Source organism: Salvelinus namaycush, chromosome 32 (assembly GCF_016432855.1).
Source record: "Salvelinus namaycush isolate Seneca chromosome 32, SaNama_1.0, whole genome shotgun sequence".
Classification (NCBI taxonomy): domain Eukaryota; kingdom Metazoa; phylum Chordata; class Actinopteri; order Salmoniformes; family Salmonidae; genus Salvelinus; species Salvelinus namaycush.
Genome location: NC_052338.1, coordinates 10,477,545 through 10,495,033, shown reverse-complemented (window position 1 = coordinate 10,495,033; position 17,489 = coordinate 10,477,545). Strand labels below are relative to the sequence as shown.

The 17,489-nt window shown below is 43.0% G+C and overlaps 1 protein-coding gene across 1 annotated transcript; it reads left to right on the top strand.

Moving 5' to 3' along the window:
- Window positions 1–546: 546 nt before the first annotated feature.
- LOC120026815 (bcl-2/adenovirus E1B 19 kDa-interacting protein 2-like protein) lies at window positions 547–13,929 on the top strand. Its single transcript, XM_038971530.1, has 7 exons — window positions 547–793; window positions 1,119–1,325; window positions 1,529–1,631; window positions 1,717–1,848; window positions 12,893–12,979; window positions 13,255–13,353; window positions 13,628–13,929. The coding sequence occupies exons 1-7, from the start codon at window positions 547–549 to the stop codon at window positions 13,650–13,652; spliced, it is 900 nt and encodes a 299-aa protein (XP_038827458.1). The 3' UTR covers window positions 13,653–13,929.
- Window positions 13,930–17,489: the final 3,560 nt, after the last annotated feature.

The following is a 17,489-nucleotide window of genomic DNA, read 5'->3' as shown; positions in this document are numbered from 1 at the left end:
ACACTCTTTATTCTTCTCAAATTAAAATATGAAGGTACAGCAAAAGTTTCTCCTCAGTTGTAATAGCTGTTTGGACTTGGTTTGCTGATACTCTGACATCAACTGTGTTCACAGCTACTATCAGGAAACTTGGCACTGTGAACCTACACAGCAACAACATGGAGCAAAGAGAGGAGGCGCAAGAGGAGGAGAAGGACATTTACATTCACAGGTCAGCGGTTATGGTCATCAGACTGAATTGTTTTGGTTGGACTAAATTCAATACATTAGTTATATTATCAACATACTAAATATCCAAACATCTGCTTTTTTTACAATGAAACATCTATATCTAATTACAATTCCATAGAAATATAATTGTTGACCTTTCTTAATATTGTAGGTCACCTCCCAGGAATGCTCATGGCACAAATGAAGTCTTGGGGAACCCCACATTAGCTGCTGATGACAGACCAGGTAACACTTCAATTCAAAATGGCAATGTTGTAACAGAACAGTCACTGTTATAAAGCTACATATAAATACAAATCCTAATAATTAAATGTCATGATAGCCCCGCCCAGCAGCCTGGCTCTGATGGAGCCCCGACCCAGGAAGAAGCGTCTGATGGCCCCTGCACTAAGTCTGACACTGGATCGCAGTGACTCGGCGGTGTCCGACGACTATGCCACAGCTGCCCTCATTCCCTCCCCCGATGACGACGACCTGGGACTGGACATCGACTTGGATGCCATGGAAACGCCCTCGGACAGCGAGTCCCTCCACTTTCCAGTGCACGACATGGATTTGGAGGGTGAGGACAGGGTGCAGTGGACAGGACAGACTAACAGCCTTTATCTTTGGTCTGTTTCTTCACTCTCACAGGTCCAAGATCAACCCATGAACTTATTGAACCACTTTCACTTTGATTATATTTGACATTTTTCACATTAGATAGACACAAATGTTGGACAATACATAATACAGCTATTATCTGTATATATGCTTTGTATTAGGTGATCTTGACCCCATAGATATAATATATTATAGATAGTACACAACCACTCTCTGTCTATGCATTGTGTTACCTACCGGACATTATGGGAAATTTACCATTGAAACATTATTCCCATTCACAGATGACCTGCTTCATCTGGGAGTGGCATCACGTTGCCATGAGGCCTTTGGGTCAGTACCAGAGCAGATGGGAGTGGGTTCTCTTGACCAAGACCAGGTGGACAGCCAGGGCACTAGGTGGCGCAGGTTCTGCATGGGAGACCCTCCTCAGGAGAGTCTGGTCAACATGAGTGTACTGGAGCCTTACCTTCGAGTCTTGTCCCATGGGGGTGAGTCCAGAATCCCAGCACTCACTTAACCTGTTGCACTTGCTTATCGGACATTATGCGAGAATGTGAGTTTTTTTCAGGCCAACGGAATTCGGCTAATGTGAGGGTTTGTTGTGATATTAACTTGGATGACACAAAGAGCATCTTCACTTTCTTTTTTGCATCTTTATTTTTCCCTCATCCAAATGTTGTTTTCCATCCAGGTTACTATGGAGATGGGTCTAATGACATCATTGTGTTCTCTTCCTGCTATCTCCCTGAAAACACCATGGAGAACTACCAGCATGTCATGGACAACCTATTCAGGTGTGAGAGCTAATAGTAAAACACTATCTGAATTGGCCCCTCTTCAGGTCAACATAACTAACGCCAGCACCACTAAACATTGCAGGTACATTGTGGGAACGTTGGACCTGATGGTGGCGGAGAACTACGTCATTGTGTACCTGTGTGCCATGGCCCAGCGCAACAAGCTCCCCGGCATTGGCTGGCTCAGAGAGTGTTACACCACCATTGACAGAAGGTTAGTTCTGTTTACTCAATTAGGCTTAGTTTGTGATCCTATTTCAGAAAACTATATTCCACAGTGAGTAACAAAACAGTACAAAAATCATTCAACTCATCAGTCTCTCATGTCAGTCAAGTCTCCAAGTTGTAGGCCACGTTCCAAGCCGTATACATTGCAGTCATCAACTGTGCAGTCAGAATGCTCAGGATGTGGTTAGTGGATATGTTTAACAGCTATCCAGGCATTGTGAGATCTGGCAACTGCAATGTAGTTGGCATGGAATGCAGCGTAAGTCAAGTCTCAAGTTATTTTATGCCAAGTAATTAAGTCTCAAGTAATCAAAATCGTTGAAATTTGTCTCAGTCGGTGAAAAATATGTATCAGAGTGGAAAATCAACTAAGCTGATCAACTAATCAACTAACGTTCTCAAGACTTCGAAGAAGAGCAGGATGTTTTCCGTGTCAACTGTACAGGTGAAAACTAGATGACAGTAGTGCCTAGTGTGTTACATATTCAAGTGTGCAATTTTAGATTTTCCCGCCAAAACCCTCTGCTAGCAGGTTCTGTTTGTTCAGTAAGACCCAGACAGGAACGGTCCTTAGCCACCTGTTGTTCCAGATGATCTTGAAGAGGTTTAGTGCCTCCTGCAGTCGGTTGGTCTGACTGTGCTCCTGCGTCACCATGTCATAGCTGCTGCTGTCCACCACAAAAAATAACATCCCACACATCAGCAAAACATTGCATCCACTTTCTGCTTTTGTACCTCTGACCTCTAACATTAGATACATTAAACCTTGAAAACATCTCACATCCTGAAGCCTTTTTACTGTTGTTTTGTATGGAATGCATCTTCTCCTCTGCACTGAGTTCCACATGTAAATATTGCATCTGATTTACTATCGTGCTTTTCCCAGACTCACCAGCTCCTAACGGTAGTTATAATTAAAATACAACCTGTGGATTAAGGCCTTGACAGTATCTGTTAAGACTACTTCTGTTTATTCGGCATGCCTAATTAGTTGATAAGTGTACATTTAATATATATATATAAAATAAGTCTTCTTCAGTCTGAGAAATTAAGAAAATGGCAAAGTGTTACATCAGACCCCTTCCTCCCCTAAAATGGCACTCTGTGTCTGGCAACGAAGTGGGACGACAGAACGCATCCTCTGCCCCTCTCAGAAGCTTGATTCCTAGAATGTTTTCACTGTGAATCCGCAATGAAGTCATCAAGCATAATGTAGATGTAAAAGTTCAGAAATGAATCTAAATATAGGCAATGTGTTTTCAAATCGAGATTCCCACGATGTCTTACTGTGGAGACACACTGAATTTTTGCGCTATTCTCCAGAATCAATCGATTTTCACAAGTAGCCCAGAATTCTGACATTCAAAACAATGCAGTTCCGTCAAAGCGGAAGCTATATGTTCCTCTTCCCTTCCCCACAGCGAGAGTAAAGCAGGTAGAACGATAATTTAGAATGAAACTTCTGAAACAAATGTTTACGCAATTCCACTAAAATGGACGCATGCGATCATTACATAAAGCTTGTTGCTGATTTGAAAGTCTTGCTGTAGCAGCACTGCCCAAATTGTATATGTATATTCTTTATTGCCCAACCTTGTAATTTCCCCAACTTGGCATCTGGTGAAATAAATGTAGGACTCGGCTAGTTGGAACGTGTTGTTTGTGTTAGGAGTTTGTGTAGAAGCAGAATTATTGTATCGAATGTGAATGATCCAGGGTGTAGTCCTTAAAGTCCAACTTGTTCTGATATGATCTGGCTGTATGCAAATCAGGGCAAAACACTCCACCCAAAACCTGTTAACTTGTAGTATTCTATGGCCCATTCAAATAAATTATATCATTATATGACATCATATTTTATTCAGCTGGGCAATTTGTTGTATGAATGATATAGTTGTGTCCCTACTCAAAGGCAAGTAAGCCTAGTAGTTGATTAGTCTGGCTAACACCTAACACTCAAAGTCCTCCAGAGTCTGGAATGGCTCTTTGATGTTGTCGTCACAATGTGTCAATGATGGGGGCTGTGCTTTTACTGGTTGGCTCTACTCTGTGTCTGTCACTTTAACACCCACAGGCACAGCCACATACAGCCCCAGAGCACCGCCCCTTTCATTACATGTTTTGATTTTCAAATCCAAACAACAAGAGGTCTCAACCCGAGGAAAAAAACTACATTTGAGAGAACCAATCAGACCAGTGTGGTCAAAGCTCTCCGTGTGCTGTGAGTCACGTGGGCTGTGTCATCCAGGTTAGTAGCCTGAACCACCATCCTGACTGCTGCGCTCTCCTTTAGTGAAACAGAATATCAGCTACCATGTCGAGTCTCAAGTCATCGAATTTCTGACTCATCGTGATCTAACTCAAGTCTGCACCTCATTAGGTAATTACTATGTAATGACTATTTAACCATATTATCACAAAGTAATACCAGTAGGCTACTTTTATACCACTATCAGTACTTTTTTTTTTTTTTTTAACTACTTAAAGCGTAAACCTGCAGTTAAACCCTCAGTAAATATTCCCAGGTAATGCCATGTACTGTATACTTAAACAAATTGTGTATGAGAGTTTGAATGTGCAGTGTCGCAACCATACTGTATGTACAGTATAGGAAGCAACCCACAGCAAGTAGCTGGCCATAAGAGTGTCACATTGGGCCTTAGCATCCAACAAGTTCACGAGAGCCTGCTTTGTCACTCCTCCTTCTTCAGCCAGAGGATGGCGTCAAAGCCAAAGTGTAGTTATGAGTTTCCTCCTGACTTCCCTCACAGCCGACCTACAGTTCTCAGGCTAGGAGGAAGTAGATTCCAGGGTCGTGTTCATTAGGCACCAAATGGAAGAAAATGGACTGAAACAGGTACGGACTACATGGACTTTTAAAACGTTTGACATTGTATGCCCTAATGAACACAACCTTGTAATGAGTGTTATATTTTTCAGGATGGTTACAACAGTGTCCAAAGGCTTGTGTACAGTATGGCCACTAACATCATTTCTAGAAAGCTTTGATGTTCTAAACCTCGACCTGGGTCTCCTTAATCCTAATAATGTGACTAAATGTCTGGACCCAGTAAAGGTAGCAAGTGAACTACTGGAGGAAAAAAGCTGCTAAGACCATCACACTAACCTAGTATCTTGTTGAAATGAAGGTCTAAACTTGACTATTCATGTCCCTTTATATTATCTGACTATACTTAGTCACATATCAAATATGTGTAAAGATTTCTAGAGGTTGCCTATAGTTCAGACACTCATATACAGTTGAAGTCGGAAGTTTACATACACTTAGGTTGGAGTCATTAAAACTCGTTTTTCAACCACTCCACAAATTTCTTGTTAACAAACTATAGTTTTGACAAGTCGGTTAGGACATCTACTTTGTGCATGACACAAGTAATTTTTCCAACAATTGTTTACAGACAGATTATTTCACTTATATTTCACTGTATCACAATTCCAGTGGGTCAGAAGTGTACATACACTAAGTTGACTGTGCCTTTAAACAGCTTGGAAAATTCCAGAAAATTATGTCATGGCTTTAGAAGCTTCTGATAGGCTAATTGACATAATTTGAGTCAATTGGAGGTGTACCTGTGGATGTATTTCAAGGCCTACCTTCAAACTCAGTGCCTCTTTGCTTGACATCATGGGAAAATCAAAAGAAATCAGCCAAGACCTCAGGAAAAAAATTGTAGACCCCCACAAGTCTGGTTCATCCTTGGGAGCAATTTCCAAACGCTTGAAGGTACCACGTTCATCTGTACAAATAATAGTACGCAAGTATAAACACCATGGGACCACGCAGCTGTCATACCGCTCAGGAAGGAGACGCGTTCTGTCTCCTTGAGATGAATGTACTTTGGTGCGAAAGTGCAAATCAATCCCAGAACAACAGCAAAGGACCTTGTGAAGATGCTGGAGGAAACAGGTACAAAAGTATCTATATCCACAGTAAAAACGAGTCCTATATCGACATAACCTGAAAGGCCGCTCAGTAAGGTAGAAGCCACTGCTCCAAAACCGCCATAAAAAAAGCCAGACTACGGTTTGCAACTGCACATGGGGACAAAGATCGTACTTTTTGGAGAAATGTCCTCTGGTCTGATGAAACAAAAATAGAACTGTTTGGCCATAATAACCATCGTTATGTTTGGAGGAAAAAGGGAGAGGCTTGCAAGCTGAAGAACACCATCCCAATCGTGAAGCACGGGGGTGGCAGCATCATGTTGTGGGGGTGCTTTGCTGCAGGAGGGACTGGTGCACTTCACAAAATAGTTGACATCATGAGGAAGGAAAATGATGTGGATATATTGAAGCAACTCAAGACATCAGTCAGGAAGTTAAAGCTTGGTCGCAAATGGGTCTTCCAAATGGACAATGACCCCAAGCATACTTCCAAAGTTGTGGCAAAATGGCCTAAGGACAACAAAGTCAAGGTTTTGGAGTGGCCATCCAAAGCCCTGACCTCAAGCCTATAGAAAATGTGTGGGCAGAACTGAAAAAGTATGTGCGAGCAAGTTGACCTGCAAACCTGACTCAGTTACACCAGCTCTGTCAGGAATGGGCCAAAATTAACCCAAATTATTGTGGGAAGCTTGTGGAAGGCTACCCAAAACGTTTGACCCAAGTTAAACAATTTAAAGGCAATGCTACCGAATACTAATTGAGTGTATGTAAACTTCTGACCCAATAGGAATGTGATGAAAGAAATAAAAGCTGAAATAAATCATTCTCTCTAGTATTATTCTGACATTTCACATTCTTAAAATAAAGCGGTGATCCTAGCTGACCTCAGACAGGGAATGTTTACTAGGATTAAATGTCATTAAATTGTGAAAAACTGAGTTTAAATGTATTTGGCTAAGGTGCATGTAAACTTCCGACTTCAACTGTATTTGTGATATGGTTTTGGACCCAAGAGACCAGGGGTGGCGGAGTACTCAGGTTGCGGTGCAGGGTTTGAGCATAGCCTGAAGGTAGGGAAGGCCAGTTCCTCTTGCTGCTCCGTAGGCAAGTATCATTGCCTTGTAGTGGATGCGAGCTACAACTGGAAGCCAGTGGAGTGTGTGGAGGAGCGGGGTGACATAGGAGAATTTGGTAAGGTTGAACAATAGGCGGGCTGCAGCGTTCTGGATAAGTTGCAGGGGTTTAATGCACAAGCGGGGAGCCCAGCCAACAGTGAGTTGCAGTAGTCCAGACGAGAGATGACAAGTGCCTGGATTAGGACTTGCGCCACTTTCTGTGTGAGGTAGGGTCGTACTCTACGGATGTTGTAGAGCATGAACCTGCAGGAGCAAGTCACTGCTTTGATGTTTGCAAAGAACGACAGGATGTTGTCCAGGGTCACGCCAAGGTTCTTTGCACTCTGGGAGGGGGACACCGTGGAATTGTCAACCGTGTTGGAGAGGGCTTGGAGCGGGCAGGCTTTCCCCCGGTGAAAGAGCAGCTCCGTGTTGTCTAGGTTGAGCTTGAAGTGGTGGGCCGACATCCAAGCTGAGATATCTGCCAGACACGCAGAGATGTGTGTCACCACCTGGGTATCAGAATGGGGGAAAGAGAAAAGTGTCATCCATATAGCAATGATAGGAGAGACCATGTGAGGATATGACGGAGCCGAGTGACTTGGTGTATACAGTAGAGAGAAGAGGAGAGGGCCTAGAAAAGAACCCTGGGGGACACCAGTAGTGAGAGTACGTGGTTCAGACACAGATCCTCTCCACCTCACCTGATAGGAGCAGCATGCCAGGTAGGATGCAATCCTACAGACCCTGAAACGCCCAGCCCTGAGAGGAAGGAGAGGAGGATCTGATGGTTCACTGTGTCAATGGTAGCGAATAGATATAGGAGGATGAGAACAGAGGAGAGAGTCAGCTTTGCTAGTGCGGAGAGCCTCTGTGACACAAAGAAGAGCAGTCTCAGTTGAGTGACCAATCTTGAAGCCTGACGTTCTGAGAGAGATAGCGAGAGAGTTGGTAAGAGACAGCACACTCAAGTTTTTTGGAAAGAAAAGAAAGAAGAGATACCTGTCTGTAGTTTTTGATGTCAGAGGGGCCGAGCATTGGTTTCTTGTGAAGGGTAGAGACTCAGAGGAGACGCAGCCAGTGAGTTGATTAGGGAAGTGAGGAGTGGGAGAAGGTCTCACGGGATGGTCTGGAGAAGGGAGGAGGGGATGGGGTCGAGCGGGCAGGTTGTTGGGCGGCCGGACCTCACTAGCCGCAGGATTTAATCTGGAGAGAGAAGGGAGAAAGAGGTCAAGGTTTTCGGTAGTTCTGTGTGGGTAGGACCAGTGGATAGGCTGAGTGAATGAGCTGATGTCATCAACCTTCTTTTCAAAGTGGTTGATAAAGTTGTCCGCAGAGAGGGAGGAAGGAGGGGGTGGACGATTAAGGAGGGAGGAGAAGGTGGAAAAGAGTTTCCTAGGGTTAAAGGCAGATCTTGAAATGTAGTGATAAAAAGTGGCTTAAGCAGTGGATACAGAGGGAGAGGAGGGAGTGAAGGGATGATAGGTCCTCCGGAAGCGTCGTTTGCTCTCAGCTGCCTGCAGCAATGTTCTGTAAGTTCGCAATGAGTCACTCGGCTACAGAGCAGGAGGGGAGGCCGGGCCGGCCAGAAGAAAAGGGGGCAGTGTGAGTTATATGATACGGAAAGGGAGGATAGTAGGGTATAAGAGGCAGAATCAGGAGACAGGAGGGAGAAGGATTTAGCAGAAGGGAGAGATGATAGGATAGAAGAGGAGATAGTAGTGGGAGTGAAGATTGTGATGGCGCATGACCACCTAAGTAGGGGCTAAGTGGCTAGGATTGGAGGAGAGGGAGACCGAAAAGGAAACAAAGTTGTGATCAGAGACCTGATCAGAGATCAGAGGTTGCCGTGAGATTAATAAGCAAACAGTCTCTAGTAAAGATGAGGTCAAGTGTATTGCCTGCCTTGTGAGTGGGAGGGAGGGGATTGGGAAAGGGTCAAAAGTGGGGAAAGAAAGAGTTGGAAAGAATTGATTTATTTCACCTTTATTTAACCAGGTAGGCAAGTTGAGAACAAGTTCTCATTTACAATTGCGACCTGGCCAAGATAAAGCAAGGCAGTTTGACACATACAACAACACAGAGTTACACATGGAGTAAAACAAACATACAGTCAATAATACAGTAGAAAAATAAGTCTATATACAATGTGAGCAAATTAGGTGAGATAAGGGAGGTAAAGGCAAAAAAAAGGCCATGGTGGCGAAGTAAATACAATATAGCAAGTAAAACACTGGAATGGTAGATTTGCAGTGGAAGAATGTGCAAAGTAGAGATAGAAATAATGGGGTGCAAAGGAGCAAAATAAATAAATAAATACAGTAGGGGAAGAGGTAGTTGTTTGGGCTAAATTATAGCTGGGCTATGTACAGGTGCAGTAATCTGTGAGCTGCTCTGACAGATGATGCTTAAAGCTAGTGAGGGAGATAAGTGTTTCCGGTTTCAGAGATTTTTGTAGATGAATCGAAGGCAGACGTCGGGAGGTTGAAGTCGCCCAATATGAAGAGCAGTGAGCCATGGTCAGGAAATGGCTTATCAAGGTGTCAAGCTCATTGAGGAACTCTAAGGGTACCTGGTGAATGATAGATGACAACAATGTTAACTTCTTACGGCTGAGATCCCGTTAACGGGATCGACTTGACAATAGCCAGTGAAAGTGCAGGGCGCCAAATTCAATCAACAGAAATCTCATAATTAAAATTCCTCAAATATTCAAGCATTTTACACCATTTTAAAGATAAACTTGTTGTTAATCTCACCACAGTGTCCGATTTCAAAAGGCTTTACGACGAAAGCACACCATCTGATTATGTTAGGTCAGTACCTAGTCACAGAAAAACACAGCCATTTTTCCAGCCAAAGAGAGGAGTCACAAAAAGCAGAAATAGAGATAACATTAATCACTAACCTTTGATGATCTTCATCAGATGACACTCATAGGACTTCATGTTACACAATACATGTATGTTTTGTTCGATAAAGTTCATATTTATATCCAAAAATCTCAGTTTACATTGGCGCGTTATGTTCAGTAATGTTTTGCCTCCAAAACATCCGGTGATTTTGCAGAGAGCCACATCAATTTACAGAAATACTCATAATAAACATTGATAAAAGATACAAGTATTATACATGGAACTTTAGATAAACTTCTCCTTAATGCAACCGCTGTGTCAGATTTCAAAAAAACTTTACGGAAAAAGCACACCATGCTATAATCTGAGTACAGCGCTCAGAGACCAAAACAAGCCATACAGATATCCGCCATGTTGTGGAGTCATCAGAAGTCAGAAATAGCATTATAAATATTCACTTACCTTTGATGATCTTCATCAGAATGCACTCCCAGGAATCCCAGTTCCACAATAAATGTTTGTTTTGTTCGATAACGTCCATAATTTATGTCCAAATACCTCCTTTTTGTTCTCGCGTTTAGTTCCAAAATCCAAATTGATGACGCGCAGGCCAGACGAAAAGTAAAAAAATTCCATTACAGTTTGTAGAAACATGTCAAACGATGTTTAGAATCAATCTTTAGGATGTTTTTAACATAAATCTTCAATAATGTTTCAACCGGAGAATTCCTTTGTCTGTAGAAATGCGATGGAACCGAGCTAACTCTCACGGGGGCGCGCCTGAGTGAGCTTGTGGCACTCTGGCAGACCCATGACTCAATCAGCTCTTATTCCCTCATACTTCACAGTAGAAGCATCAAACAAGGTTCTAAAGACTGTTGACATCTAGTGAAAGCCGTAGGAAGTGCAATATGACCCCATAGACACTGTATATTGGATAGGCAAACCTACAAACCTCAGATTTCCCACTTCCTGGTTGGATTTTTTCTCTGGTTTTTGCCTGCCATATGAGTTCTGTTTTACTCACAGACATCGTTCAAACAGTTTTAGAAACTTCAGAGTGTTTTCTATCCAAATCTACTAATAATATGCATATCTTAGTTTCTGGGACTGAGTAGCAGGCAGTTTACTCTGGGCACCTTATTCATCCAAGCTACTCAATACTGCCCCCAGCCATAAGAAGTTAAGCTCGAGAGGACAAGTGACAGTGACCACATGGAATTCAAATGAGGAGATGGAGAGGTGAGTGAAAATCTCCACTGAGGAGAAATGAGTAGCCATGTGCCACCACTGCGACGACCAGATGCTCACGGACTATGAGAGAACACATAGTCAGATGAATAGAGATCAGCTGGAGTAGCAGTGTTGTCTGGGCTGATACATGTCTCCGTCAGGGCCAAAAAGTCAAGGGACTGAAGGGCAGCATAGGCTGAGATTAACTGTGTTCTTGACCACAGATTGGCAGTTCCAAACACTGGCGGAGTCCAGGAATTCCACATGGGTTGTGCATGGAGGGTACACTAAATTAGAAGGGTTGCAGTCAAGGGTTGGGGAGCGTCTAAAGCCTACACGGAGAGGAGCGAACTGGGATAGAAAACACAACGATATACTGAACAAAAAATATAAACGCAACATGCAACAATTTCAAAGATTTTACTAAGTTACAGTTCATGCAAGGAAATCAGTCAATTTAAATAAATTCATTAGGCCCTAATCTATGGATTTCACATGACAGGGCAGGGGTGCAGCCATACAGTAGGTGGGCCTTGGAGGGCATAGGCCCATCCACTTGGCAGCCAGGCCCACCCAGTGGGGAGCCAGGCACAGCCAATCAATGAGTTTTTCCCCACCAAAGGACTTTATTACAGACAGAAATACTCCTCAGCACCTCCTCAGATGATCCCGCAGGTGAAGAAGCCGGATGTAGAGGTCCTGGGCTGGCGTGGTTAAACATGGTTTGCGGTTGTGAGGCCAGTTGGACATACTGCCAAATTCTCTAAAACAACATTGGAGGCAGCTTATGGGAAAGAAATGAACATTCAATTCTCTGGCAACAGCTCTGGTGGACAGTCCTGCAGTCAGCATGCCAATTGCACGCTCCATCCAAATCTGTGGCATTGTGTTGTGTAACAAAACTTCGCATTTTATAGTGGCCTTTTATTGTCCCCAGCACAAGGTGCACCTGTGTAATGATCATGCTGTCTAATCAGCTTCTTGATATGCCACACCTGTCAGATGGATGAATTATCTTGGCAAAGGTTATAAATGCTCACTAACAGGGATGTAAACAAATTTGTGCACAACATTTTAGAGAAGTAAGCTTTTTGTGCGTTTGGAACTTTTCTGAGATTTTGTGTTTCAGCTCATGAAACATGGAACCAACACTTTACATGTTGCGTTTATATTTTGGTTCTGTATAGTTGACAACGCTACAAAAGAGCAAAATGAGAATCTGAAAATAACAAAGATATTCAAGTGAGAGAGTGGTGTGGAGCCTCTCTATATTTCCTCGATTAACGCCACAGAGGAACTCGGCAGAACCGTCTTTGTTTTCGGCGACGGTACCTCTGCTGACATGACCGCCACTTACAGCGGCCCCTGAGAAAACAGGGGACACTGAAGTACTAACATCATCATGTTTTACATGGATGCCAAGTTCACAGTGTTTAAGAGCTGGTTTCCCAGACAAGATGAAGTGTTTGTGGATGAAAAAAACACTTTCAATAGTTCTACATAGAACATGCTTTTCGGTCCAGGAGTAGGTTTCACCCGTGTCTGGCAAAGCGGCCCTTAGAGTCTACAGACATGTTCCTTTGTGATGTTCTCTCTACCAATAGAGCTAGCGGTCTGCCTTTTGACACCTGACCGTGTCTATCCAACTTCCCCTCTCACTTCCTGTTGTTTGGCTTGGCCCCTGTTAGTGTGAGAGGTAGACCCGTTACTCAGCAGTTTGCGCCTGTCTGGGGAGTCACAGACTGGGCCCCAAAGAACCTCTGGTAAAGATACAGGTCTTACGGAAGGGTTTAAACCGTCAATCATGGTGATGTGAAAGGTGTGTGTGAGAGAGGTGGTGGACATCTGCAGTAGATATACTGACAGATTGAGAGAACAACTGTTACCTTTACTCTTACACTTGATTCTGTTTTTCTCATAGGTTGAGGAAGAATCTGAAAGCTCTATACATTGTCCACCCGACCTGGTACATCAAGGCCCTGATCACCATCATCAAGCCCTTCGTCAGGTGAGGACCACCATCCCCTGAGACACCAAGTCCAGTCTGTCAGGGTTGCTGTTGTTGAGTCAATGTTCCCTGTTACTCCATGAAGCAAAAAGGGACAACGATAGAACAATGGGCACTGTTAGAGCAGCCGCCCTGATCTGGTAGCTGTAAGAGTACAACTCTTGTGTATATATTTGATCTAAATCATGCTGTTCACTATTGTATCTTTATTTATGACATGTTGGCTCTGTGTCCTCACATAAAACAAATGTCTTCTGGTCCCTTCATCCTCACAGCTCCAAATTCAGTCGCAAGCTTCAGTTTATCGACAGATTTCAGGAGCTGTCCCAGCACATCCCTATTGAGCGTGTGCAGATCCCCGACTGCGTCAGACAGTGAGTGACCTCATCAGACACTCACACATTCACAAAGAGCCATGTTAATGAACCCATTAATAGAAAAGCCCAACACCTCATATATGTATTGTGTGACCAATATCGAGTTATTCCTAATCACTCTAACTACTATTGAGTAAATAAAAGTATTCACTTAAAAAAATATATATCTGCTTTACAGCGAGAAAACTGAGACCTATTTTGACGGTTTATGAAAATGTATGGCCTTTGTGTATGTATTTATTGTTTTTCCAATCTCTTTCCATTCACATAGGTTTGACGAGAACATGGACAGGTGACACGCTCATAATGGGGATCTGGAACACAGTGTAAGGTTAGGTACATGAAGCCAAACAAGTGGACCGAAAAAGACTAAAATCTGGCAACCCATGACTTTGATACTGAGGATGAACCTGGCTGCCCAATCTGATATCTGTTTACCAATGAGATAACTTTAGTCCTACATCACTTGGCAGAGTATCTACTGAAGGACCACAAGTAGATGCACTGAGTGTACAAAAACTTTATGAACACCTGCTCTTTCCATGACATTCTGTCCACTGACCAGGTGAAAGCTATGATCCATTATTGATGTCACTTGTTAAATACACTTGAATCAGTGTAGATGAAGGGGAAGAAACAGGTTAAAGAAGGATTTGGGCAAGACAAAAGATTAAAGTGCCAGGTGCACCAGTTCGTGTCAAGAACTGCAATGCTGCTGAGTTTTTCATGCTCAACTGTGTCCCGTGTGTATCAAGAATGATCCACCACCCAAAGGACATCCTGCCAACTTGACACAACTGTGGGAAGCATTGGAGTCAACATGGGCCAGCATCCCTGTGGAACGTTCGACACCTTGTAGAGTCCATGCCCCGACGAATTGAGGCTGTTCTGAGGGCAAAGTGAGGGTGTAACTCAATATTAGGATGGTGTTCTTAATGTTTTGTACACTCAGTTGTAAGTACAATGTAACAATGTGTATATAGGGGCCTCCCGGGTGGCGCAGTGGTCTAGGGCACTGCATCGCAGTGCTAGCTGCGCCACCAGAGTCTGGGTTCGCGCCCAGGCTCTGTCGCAGCCGGCCGCGACCGGGAGGTCCGTGGGGCGACGCACAATTGGCCTAGCGTCGTCCGGGTTAGGGAGGGTTTGGCCGGTAGGGATATCCTTGTCTCATCGCGCTCCAGCGACTCCTGTGGCGGGCCGGGCGCAGTGCGCGCTAACCGAGGGGGCCAGGTGCACGGTGTTTCCTCCGACACATTGGTGCGGCTGGCTTCCGGGTTGGAGGCGCGCTGTGTTAAGAAGCAGTGCGGCTTGGTTGGGTTGTGCTTCGGAGGACGCATGGCTTTCGACCTTCGTCTCTCCCGAGCCCGTACGGGAGTTGTAGCGATGAGACAAGATAGTAATTACTAGCGATTGGATACCACGAAAATTGGGGAGAAAAGGGGATAAAATTTAAAATAAAAAAGAATATAAAAAAAAACTAAAAAAAAACAATGTGTATATACACTAATTATTACATTACTATCTACCATGTACAGTGGCGACCCGTCATTCAGGGCAACCTGAATTGCCCTTGTACAGTGGCAACCCCACTGCTTTGAGCCCAACATTTTTGGGGCTTTCCTGTTTTGCATGTTATTATGGCGTTAATACTTGTCACATATCAGTTTGCAAACAATGTAAAGTGAATAATACAAACATGGCCTCTTTTTGTTTTCTTGAGTAAGGCAGCTCCAAAATACAGGTGTTTCAGCTTAGCTCAGTGCTTTCTGTGGTGGTGGGGCAAGCCAGCAGAAAATACGGAGCGTTGCGCTGTCATTCATGGGGACACTACGTCACCGCCAAGTCTAAAGGTAGAGATAGAAAATGTAAGCCTTTTGGGTGCTGCCATAGAGTTACATTAGAAGTGCCCATCCAAGAAGGTTCAAGGTCATTGGCCACAGATAAAATGATGTCAAATCACGTTATATCTACAGTAGCTTTGATTGGACTGTTATCATACTTTCAAAATCTTAGCTAGCAGTCATCATCATGAATCAAGTTGACAATCTACTGGTAAATAATTTTAAATCCTTCTCATATGAAGAGAAATTATAAATAAAATGTACCGGTGCTCATCGGCCATTGGACATAAACATTACACAACGAGTTGGAAATCGTAAATTCAACAATGAGTGGTTTGGAAGGAATCAGTGGCTAACTGCAAGCATTGCAAAGCAATCATTAGCCTGCTATTCAGTGGAGTGGTTATGTTGTCTAAGATTAAGGGTCTCTTTTCCTAGTTTAAAATGATAAACATTCAAAATTGGCCATGCTGTCACTGAAGCATTGTGCCGCACTCACACCAATTGTTAACTCAGAACTGCAAAATCTGACTTCAGTGAGTTAAAGACAACTGGGAACTCGGGAAAAACGAGCTATGACTGGGAAAATACGTTTTGAACTTTCATCCAACTCGGAATTGTAAATTCGGAACTCAGGCCTCTTTCTAGAGCTACGACCTGAAGATCACTGACGTCATCATGATTCAAATTTTTGTTGTTGGAGTTCCCAGTTGTCTTGAAAGCACCATAAATCCAGAGAATGCCAGACTTTAATGACAAAGTTTGATGACAAAATTTGCCGACGAAGGACCGCCACACCACCTTCCTGTTTAAGTGAGCACAGCACAGCAAGGTGAGTCCAAAAATGTCTTGTATGCTGCTGCATAATTTATGTAATATGCCAGGGAGATATGTATACTGTAGCTAAGAAAGTAATACTAAGTGTGTGTTGTGTAGTAAGCTGTTATTAGCCCATGTGCCTCACCCTAATTGTCTATTTTCACCTTTTTATTTCGCCAACTGTTCTGATTTGGTGGTGCATATATAGCCTATAAAGTGTTTTTGAGAAATGTAATCATCGATTATTGTAAGAGCTTTCATTCTGCTTATATGCCCCCTTTGTTTATCCTACAGTTCTGACTTGGTGTACAGGGAGAACACTAAGAATGGCACATGTTCTGAATTATGTTGCGCTACATTTCAAAAGTGCTGAACAAATAGTTATATTGACTACGTCCATCCTAGCTTGGTCATTAATGTCTTGATCAAAATTACAGATTGCCTCTTATCTGCTTGTCGTCCCCTTACGCCATAGTTTGTACATCTCAATTGTCAGTAGAAATTACATTTGTTTAAGTAAGTCAGCCATATCAGCTAAGGCAGTAAATGAGGCTGAATGAACTGTTTCGCTACCAGACAAGGCTCCTCTGATAGCCAGGCGTAGCAGTGGTAAGGTGTTGGGACTCTGCTGTTGGGACAGCTTCATGTAGGCCCTAACAGTTTGTGGGCACCGTTTATCACTGTTATAGTGCAATTAATGTATTGTTTAGTGTTGTGAAGTGGCTTAGCTGGCATTCATCCCACTTTCTTTTTTTTGCCCCACCAAAATTGATGTGCTAAAATCACCACTGACCATGTAAATACATCAGTTTTAGGACACTGTAAAGTTGGGCCTCCTTCTCACATCTTTTTCTGTCACAAAATACATTTTATAGATTGATATCACTCCTTGTGGTCCCCTTTCTTACTGTCATCAATGTATAAAGGAGGGACCCTTTTTAAACACAGTTCTGAATCACAGATTCACTCCCAACTATTGGGTAATATTGGAAGGATTTTATACTGTAGTTTAAATACACTGGCATCAGATACAGTATGGCTCTCATTACTGTTACTGGGCAGATTGACAATGACCTCCTGCCAAAGCTCTGGCTCAGCTACAATGTAAAACCTATGACTTCACTGGCTTTAATTCCTCTGGCGACATTGATCTTTCATCTCACTTTACACCAGTGAATAGTTTATCAGATCAATTGTGATCCACTCATGACGTTATTGGATTATAAAAATAAATAAAAAATGTATGCTCCAAGTCAACATTGATAAGGATGTGTGTTTAAATTGTCTTTATTGATTCCTTAATCTGCAATAATACAAAATTAACTGAGAAAGCGTGTATCAGACAAATCGTCTACAAAGCTGGTGTATCAGGGATGGATAGATAAGCAAGCTGTCATATGACTCATCATTGACAATTTGTTATGATGGAAGCATTGGCTGGGATGTTTCTTTTCAAATGTGATTTTCATTTCA

Coding starts and splice junctions, on each gene's coding strand:
- LOC120026815 (XM_038971530.1), top strand. CDS start 547: ATGATAGCCCCGCCCAGCAGCCTGGCTCTGATGGAGCCCCGACCCAGG. Junction 1,326..1,528: donor TCGAGTCTTGTCCCATGGGG/GTGAGTCCAGAA, acceptor TTTTCCATCCAG/GTTACTATGGAGATGGGTCT. Junction 12,980..13,254: donor ATCATCAAGCCCTTCGTCAG/GTGAGGACCACC, acceptor TCATCCTCACAG/CTCCAAATTCAGTCGCAAGC.